Source organism: Bufo bufo, chromosome 2 (genome assembly GCF_905171765.1).
Source record: "Bufo bufo chromosome 2, aBufBuf1.1, whole genome shotgun sequence".
Classification (NCBI taxonomy): Eukaryota; Metazoa; Chordata; class Amphibia; order Anura; family Bufonidae; genus Bufo; species Bufo bufo.
Window position 1 is genome coordinate 146,316,498 of NC_053390.1, and position 9,670 is coordinate 146,326,167.

General features: G+C 43.2%; 1 protein-coding gene across 2 annotated transcripts in view; it reads left to right on the forward strand.

Moving 5' to 3' along the window:
• The window catches only part of LOC120991376, a 167,530-nt gene extending 158,284 nt beyond the window's left edge, over positions 1–9,246 (forward strand). For both annotated transcript variants that reach the window (XM_040420200.1, XM_040420199.1), the window contains exons 12-13: positions 271–414; positions 8,433–9,246. In XM_040420200.1, coding sequence (XP_040276134.1) covers positions 271–414; positions 8,433–8,878 — 590 coding nt within the window. In that variant the 3' untranslated portion in view covers positions 8,879–9,246. The remainder of the gene's footprint in view (positions 1–270; positions 415–8,432) is intronic.
• The last annotated feature ends 424 nt before the right edge of the window (positions 9,247–9,670 follow it).

Sequence of the window (9,670 nt, forward strand, 5' to 3'; positions counted from 1 at the left end):
TCATCAGCAGGAGGTCATGAATAACTGGGACTCTTGTCAGGCAGCTGTGACTCTTTTTCAGGCACTGGTTGCAGTGATCATAAGACAGGTTCTAGGCAACCACTTAATGTTAGCTTATGAGTAACAAGCCATTGAAATCGGCATGTCTGTCACTATATTTTGCTGCTCTCAGTGAGAAGGATTGCTGAAAATAAGAATTTTTAAGTATAGTTAAATGGAAGATTTTCAATATCCTCTTCCCTTAAATATCTGCTTTCGGAATTTCTACAGATGTCCTTTCCTCCTATGCTGACCTTAAAACCAAATCTTCCGAAACATCCTTGAGAAATTTCTTAACAATTTTTAAGAACAACGCAGAACAGATTCAGGAAGCTGTTGACACCTTGACTCCATCAACGGCACAGCAGCATGAAGGTAACATCTTTAACTTGTGCCTTATTTGCAGTGTCTGTCAACAACATGGCAGTTGAAAACCTTCTACTACTCTGCTTTTCACAGCTTTAATATGTTCTTCAAAGGTCAAAAATAATCTTCTTCTATATCATCGATACATCTTAGTCGATGACTTTGGGAAGTCTGGTCTCTAACGCCTTTGACACTATTAAGAAATATTTACTACTAAAAACTGCACAAAGAGACCTACATAAAGGGGAACCTATTATGTGGAACACAGTGTACAGAAATATTAAAAGATCGACTGTGTCACCCGCCCACGCATGGATCCTTTTGAAAATTATACACCACCTCTATTATACACCAGCACTGCTGCATACCATTTATAAAGATAGGAAACAGAATTGCTATAAATGCAACAAAGACAGAGGAGACTATAAACATCTGCTGTGGGAATGCCCAGGGTAAATGAATATTGGATTAAAATATTCCGGAAATTGCAGGATTGCTCCCCTATGAAGTACCAGGCATGCATTGACTATGCTATCCTGCGTATACTCCCAGAGACAGACCAAAACAAAACTGAGCAGACACTGTGGTTCCGGGGCATTGCACTAGCCAAAATAACAATTGTTAAACACTGGGACACCAGGAAATATCCCAGTTTTCAGGAGTGGATGAATAGGGTGAGGCAGTACGAACATATTCTAGCCCAAACAGCAGGGAAAAAGGTAGTCTGGCTGCGGATCTGGGGTAACTGGAAATAATGACAGTCGAGGTTGATGCGGCAGTTCTGCGGAGGAGAAAGGGGGTAACTGGAAATACTGACAAAGATGTAGACACGGCAGCCCCGTGGAAAGAAAAAGGGGGGGGGTGGAGGGAGGGAGGGACAGGGGGGTCTATAAACAAAATGGAAACTTAGTTTAGGATGAGATGAAGTTATTAATGCATTCATACTTCATTGCGTTGTGATATTGAAACAGAAGATTGTTGTATTCTATCTTTTTGAAAATAAAATATATTTATTTAAAAAAAAACTGCACAATATTCTTAGCAAACTCCTGTATTTTTGTGTGGAACGTATTGTCAGGTTTTCAGTAATTTCTCTCTTTGAGCAGTGCCAGGTGCTTGAGGTCTCTGCAGCCCTTTCAATCATCAGTTGTGGTCCAAGATCACAGATTTTTCTAATATGATCTTGCATGTACTTTTAACATATCAGAAGAGCATTTTTACTGGATTTCCCATTCAAGGTCTTTGGCTAGTAATTTTTGCCTTTTAATCCACCAACCCCTTCCCAGCATGTTGAGTTTTTAAAGATGGCACCCGCTAAGCTCCTGACTGGGTAGGGTATAACTTGAAATTACAGGAAAACCTCTTTACTGGTCAGTTAAAAGTCAATAGATTACTACAGTTCCAAATGACAGAGAGCAACTCTAATGTAATAAATGGAAAATTAAAGGTGAGTTTAATACAGAGAATTATTACAGTCTCTAGAAAGTGCTGGAGCACAGCCACTCTGTCAGTAGACCAAGGAGTGTCATGGGAGTGGCATACAAGACCTTATCTGTATATATGATATTACTACTCTACTGTATCTAGGTCTCAAGCAGTGCATTAGTGTTTTCATTTGCTTTTATATGGATAGTCACATAATATATACAAAAACAGCACTGTCCAGACTGTTGAGCTCACACACAGAAGCGGACTCATGAGTTCAGCAGTTAAGACTGTATATATCAGTGCAGCTTTGAGCGCTCACAGCAGAGGAACAGGGACACAGTAGGAAAATAAAGACTACAGATCTGGACTCTTTGGCCCTGATTTATCATTCCTTCACTCTAGAATTCTAGCACCAAAAAGTCGCAAAACTTTTGCGCCTTTTGGTATTTTTACACCACTCACTCGAGTTTTGTAATGTGAGTGGAAAAGTAGGTGGTGTTGGCTATTTTAATGAGTTTCACTCCAGATTTATCATTGAGACTTTTTTTAAATAGCAACAAAAAAAAGTCACAATCTCACTCCAGGAGGAAGGTAGAGTAGAAAAACTGGAGGAGCTTCTCTACACAAAAGTGTTAGGTCTAAGAATAAGACAATTGTATCAAACGACCTGTGACATTTGACAAATGGGGCATAAAGTATGTCACAGACTCGAGCAAAACTGACTTAAAATATTACCCTCATGATAATTTCCCCCCTTATGTTCTTTTCTAGTCATGTAATACTGCACATAATAGTCCAGAATTGTTGTGAGAAACTCCCTTTAGAGTGGCTCATTACTAAAACTTCACATTAAAAGAACTGGAGATTTTTCTGTGCTGTCCGAAGTAAAATGTACTGTAAAGTGCTATTCTTGTATTGGCTTCAGTGACCAACCAGATTTTTATGACATCCTGTTGGCACTTTGTAAAAATGCATTTTGGGGAAACCTCTTTTAATTTAGGCACATAGGTTTTCTATTCAGGGCTGTCTGAAGCCTGTCTGTGCTCAGCTGAATCTAAAAGCGTATTTCCAGGAGGAACATTCATTAACTGCCCACATGATGTGTGATAAATATCTGATCGATGGAGGACCCAATGCTGGAACCCTCACCCGTCACTTGGACATGAGTCTCAAGCAGGGGCGGATTAACCACCGCCGAACGCAGCGACGCGTCCTGGAGGTGGTTGATTCATTCCTCCTGGACGCATATACGCGTCCTCTCGCGAGACGCGAGATTTCCTGTGAACGCGCGCACACAGGATCGAAAGGTAAGCGAGTGGATCTCCAGCCTGCCAGCGGCGATCGTTCGCTGGCAGGCTGGAGATGCGATTTTTTTTTAACCCCTAACAGGTATATTAGACGCTGTTTTGATAACAGCGTCTAATATACCTGCTACCTGGTCCTCTGGTGGTCCCTTTTGTTTGGATCGACCACCAGAGGACACAGGTAGCTCAGTAATAAGTAGCACCACACTACACTACACCCCCCCCTGTCACTTATTAATCCCTGATCACCCCATATAGACTCCCTGATCACCCCCCTGTCATTGATCACCCCCCTGTAAGGCTCCATTCAGACGTCTGTATGATTTTTACGGATCCACTGATACATGGATCGGATCCGCAAAACACATACAGGCGTCTGAATGGAGCCTTACAGGGGGGTGATCACCCCATATAGACTCCCTGATCACACCCCTGTCATTGATCACCCCCCCTGTAAGGCTGCATTCAGATGTCCGTATGTTTTTTACGGATCCACGGATACATGGATCGGATCCGCAAAACGCATACGGACGTCTGAATGGAGCCTTACAGGGGGGTGATCAATGACAGGGGGTGATCACCCCATATAGACTCCCTGATCACCCCCCTGTCATTGATCACCCCCCTGTAAGGCTGCATTCAGATGTTCGTATGTTTTTTACGGATCCACGGATACATGGATCGGATCCACAAAACACATACGGACATCTGAATGGAGTCTTACAGGGGGGTGATCAATGACAGGGGGTGATCACCCCATATAGACTCCCTGATCACCCCCCTGTCATTGATCACCCCCCTGTAAGGCTGCATTCAGATGTCCGTATGTTTTTTACGGATCCACGGATACATGGATCGGATCCACAAAACATATACGGACGTCTGAATGGAGCCTTACAGGGGGGTGATCAATGATAGGGGGTGATCACCCCATATAGACTCCCTGATCACCCCCCTGTCATTGATCACCCCCCTGTAAGGCTGCATTCAGATGTCCGTATGTTTTTTACGGATCCACGGTTACATGGATCGGATCCGCAAAACACATACGGACATCTGAATGGAGTCTTACAGGGGGGTGATCAATGACAGGGGGTGATCACCCCATATAGACTCCCTGATCACCCCCCTGTCATTGATCACCCCCCTGTAAGGCTGCATTCAGATGTCCGTATGTTTTTTACGGATCCACGGATACATGGATCGGATCCACAAAACACATACGGAGATCTGAATGGAGCCTTATAGGGGGTGATCAATGACAGGGGGGTGATCACCCCATATAGACTCCCTGATCACCCCCCTGTCATTGATCACCCCCTTGTAAGGCTCCATTCAGACGTCCGTATGATTTTTACGGATCCACTGATACATGGATCGGATCCGCAAAACATATACGGACGTCTGAATGGAGCCTTACAGGGGGGTGATCAATGATAGGGGGTGATCACCCCATATAGACTCCCTGATCACCCCCCTGTCATTGATCACCCCCCTGTCATTCATCACCCCCCTGTAAGGCTGCATTCAGATGTCCGTATGTTTTTTACGGATCCACGGTTACATGGATCGGATCCGCAAAACACATACGGACATCTGAATGGAGTCTTACAGGGGGGTGATCAATGACAGGGGGTGATCACCCCATATAGACTCCCTGATCACCCCCCTGTCATTGATCACCCCCCTGTCATTGATCACCCCCCTGTAAGGCTGCATTCAGATGTCCGTATGTTTTTTACGGATCCACGGTTACATGGATCGGATCCGCAAAACACATACGGACATCTGAATGGAGTCTTATAGGGGGGTGATCAATGACAGGGGGGTGATCACCCCATATAGACTCCCTGATCACCCCCCTGTCATTGATCACCCCCCTGTCATTAATCACCCCCCTGTAAGGCTGCATTCAGATGTCCGTATGTTTTTTACGGATCCACGGATACATGGATCGGATCCGCAAAACACATACGAACATCTGAATGGAGCCTTATAGGGGGGTGATCAATGACAGGGGGGTGATCAATGACAGGGGGGTGATCACCCCATATAGACTCCCTGATCTCCCTGATAACTACCCCACAAGTGACCCCATTTTGGAAAGAAGACACCCCAAGGTATTTCGTGATGGGCATAGTGAGTTCATGGAAGTTTTTATTTTTTGTCACAAGTTAGTGGAATATGAGACTTTGTAAGGGGAAAAAAAAAAATCATCATTTTCCGCTAACTTGTGACAAAAAATAAAAAGTTCTATGAACTCACTATGCCCATCAGCGAATACCTTAGGGTGTCTACTTTCCGAAATGGGGTCATTTGTGGGGTTTTTCTACTGTCTGGGCATTGTAGAACCTCAGGAAACATGACAGGTGCTCAGAAAGTCAGAGCTGCTTCAAAAAGCGGAAATTCACATTTTTGTACCATAGTTTGTAAACGCTATAACTTTTACCCAAACCATTTTTTTTTTTTTACCCAAACATTTTTTTTTTATCAAAGACATGTAGAACAATAAATTTAGAGAGAAATTTATAGATGGATGTCGTTTTTTTTTGCAAAATTTTACAACTGAAAGTGAAAAATGTCATTTTTTTTGCAAAAAAAATCGTTAAATTTCGATTAATAACAAAAAAAGTAAAAATGTCAGCAGCAATGAAATACCACCAAATGAAAGCTCTATTAGTGAGAAGAAAAGGAGGTAAAATTCATTTGGGTGGTAAGTTGCATGACCGAGCAATAAACCGTTAAAGTAGTGTAGGTCAGAAGTGTAAAAAGTGGGCTGGTCATTAAGGGTGTTTAAGCTAGGGGGGCTGAGGTGGTTAAGTGCATGATAGGCCCACACTGCCCCCACATAGTAATTTGCCCCCACACTGCCCCATATAGTAATTTGCCCCCACACTGCCCCATATAGTAATTTGCCCCCACACTGCCCCATATAGTAATTTGCCCCCACACTGCCCCATATAGTAATTTGTCCCCACACTGCCCCATATAGTAATTTGTCCCCACACTGCCCCATATAGTAATTTGTCCCCACACTGCCCCCACATAGTAATTTGTCCCCACACTGCACCATATAGTAATTTGCCCCCACACTGCCCCATATAGTAATTTGTCCCCACACTGCCCCATATAGTAATTTGCCCCCACACTGCCCCATATAGTAATTTGTCCCCACACTACCCCATATAGTAATTTGTCCCCACACTGCCCCATATAGTAATTTGCCCCCACACTGCCCCACATAGTAATTTGTCCCCACATAGTAATTTGTCCCCACACTGCCCCACATAGTAATTTGTCCCCACACTGCCCCATATAGTAATTTGTCCCCACACTGCCCCATATAGTAATTTGTCCCCACACTGCCCCATATAGTAATTTGTCCCCACACTCTCCCCACATAGTAATTTGTCCCCACACTGCCCCCACATAGTAATTTGTCCCCACACTGCCCCCACATAGTAATTTGTCCCCACACTGCCCCCACATAGTAATTTGTCCCCACACTGCCCCCACATACTAATTTGTCCCCACACTGCCCCATATAGTAATTTGTCCCCACACTGCCCCATATAGTAATTTGTCCCCACACTGCCCCCATATAGTAATTTGTCCACACACTGCCCCCACATAGTAATTTGTCCACACACTGCCCCCACATAGTAATTTGTCCACACACTGCCCCCACATAGTAATTTGTCCCCACACTGCCCCACATAGTAATTTGTCCCCACACTGCCCCATATAGTAATTTGTCCCCACACTGCCCCATATAATAATTTGTCCACACACTGCCCCCACATAGTAATTTGTCCCCACACTGCCCCATATAGTAATTTGTCCCCACACTGCCCCCACATAGTAATTTGCCCCCACACTGCCCCATATAGCAATTTGTCCCCACACTGCCCCATATAGCAATTTGTCCCCACACTGCCCCATATAGCAATTTGTCCCCACACTGCCCCATATAGTAATTTGTCCCCACACTGCCCCATATAGTAATTTGTCCCCACACTGCCCCATATAGTAATTTGTCCCCACACTCCTCCCCCCAAGTAGGCACATGAAATAAAAAAAATAGAAAAAAAAGAACAAAAAAATGAAAAGATAAATACTCACCTATGTCCAGGGCCAGGCGCTTGCTCGCAGAGGAAGGCGGGATGAGTCAAGCGCGTCACAGTGCTGCGTCCTGACACAGGCGCGCGATGACGTCATCACGCACGCCTGCGCCGGGGTTTCTCTACCGCATAGGCCTCAGGCCTACAAGGCCTGAAGCCTATGGCGGTGATCGCGGACGGGACAGGGAGCTATGCGCTCCCGTGCCCCGCCGCAGTATGTGGGCATTCGGGTCAGCGTTGGGCCCCCCAGTGGTGCTGGGCCCGGGGCTGCCGACCCGAACGTCCCTATTGTAATCCGCCACTGGTCTCAAGCCCCTCATTACTCCTTACTCCAGTCGCGGTTTGCATAGAGTGGTGGTCATGCATGCAGCTTGCCTCTCCAGTCTGTGCAGTCAATAGAAACACCAGAGCACTTTACTTTGCTTTCAAAGTCCACACCATGGACATTGAATGGAGTGGCAGGGCACATGTGTAACCACTGCTCCATTCAGACTGCTCTTTACTGTGTTCTTGCAGCAAAGGGGAAAAATGCTTAACTCCCAGCGATCAGACATCTTATATCAAGTGGGCAGATGCTAAATGGTTTTTGTGGGATAACCACTTTAATCATATGTTTTGGGCTATTTTTGCTAGTTCAATAAATAGGCTAGAAATAGGCTAAAATGGGTAGGGCTGGCTGGGGAAAGAGGTTGGTGGCATCTAGGATGCCATTACGAGATGGATGCAATGTATGTGCTAAAGAAAAATAACAATTCTACAAAGTTTTTTTAGGCCTCTGTGGGACCAATTCAACATTGCCGGGGGGGGGGGGGGGGGTAATAATCCTGTAAGGTATGTTGTCTAGGGAGCATTGTCCTTTTTTGCAATCAAATGCATAATTTTTTAACAGACAGTAACCTAACTAAAGTGAAGGGGTGCATTCTGAAACCCCTGCCTGGGCTACTAAGGGAGCTTGTCCTGCCCAACAATGAGAGACTTGGAAAAGAATGTATAGACTATTATAAAACTTCAAATATAATCAGAGGTAGGATATCGGTATGTGATAATTATATGTAATAGTGTGTAGAATTTAAAGCTATAATAAATTTGCTTTTGTTTGTAGAAGACCTGGTGTAATCCTAGTTCATGTTCTCATTCTGTTTTCACATATTGTTGTTTTTTTTTCTTCCTGAAGGAGAAGAGGCATTTTCTAAACTTGGCAAAGAATTCTTTATTTCTTTGGACAATTCACTTAAAAACTGTAGAGAAGAACGAGATCGGTCCATTTTTGAAATAGAAAAATTAAGACAAGAACTTAATCAGGCATTAGATACCATGAAAACTTTAAAGATGGAAAGAAAGCATAAGGGAAGTTCTTCCAATGAGCACTCTTCAAAATCTGAGGGTGACAGCGCAGATGGAAAAACAAAGGAGTCTGTTGATCACGCACGTGAAATAACGAATATCACATCCCAACTTTTTGCCTTTGGAAGGAAAAACTCTCTAACATCCACAGCTAAAGAGAAGGAAATACAAGAGAATCAACCTCAGCAAAACCAAACCTCAAGTCCAGTTCGTCATAGAAGCAAAAGCCTCCAAAGGAGCAAAAGTGTAAGGATGCGGCCTTCTTGGCAGGTTTAATGAAGTCATTTGATAATTTTATGCGTGAGTTGAGCATTTAATCTTTTCCAAACTGTGAAAAGTGGACCTCGCGACATCAAGCAGCGTTGATCCATTCTAGTACTCATGGTTGGCCAGTTAGAACAGATTTTGTGTGTGGACTTTAAATTAGTAGTGGTATATATATATTATTTTCTGCTTGACCTTCTTTATTCACTTGCCTTAAACCAGACTTTGCATATGAAATGAAAATGGAGGGGATTTATGAAACTGTCTAAAGTAAAACTGTTTGTTATCCACAGCAACCAATCACAGCACAGTTTTCATTTCTTGTAGTGCTCTTGAAAAATTTCTGCTGTGTGATTGGTTGCTGTGGCCAGCAAAGTCAGTTTTTTATACATCTCCCCCATAGTTTTTATCTAGAAGATAAAATCATGTGATTACTTGATTTTATTTATATATATATATATATATATATATATATATATATATATATATAATATATAAATAAATATTTTAGCATTACATATTTATGGTCAGGTATTCTCTATGTCAAATATTTCATGCCGATTTAATGTTCTTATTTTTATTAATTAACAGTATGATATGGCTTCTCCTTCTCTTGCACCACCTTGTGGGAAAGCACTATATTTCTCCATTTGGGACATAAAGGAAATAGCTTATGGTTTACAATTTTTTTGTATGTTTTTGTGCCTAATAATACTTATTACTTTTAAAGTTTCACTTTGCTTGCGATCTACTGCCTGATCTTACAGTTGGGCACACAGAGAGGCAGGTAGCGCCCTGGGTGGT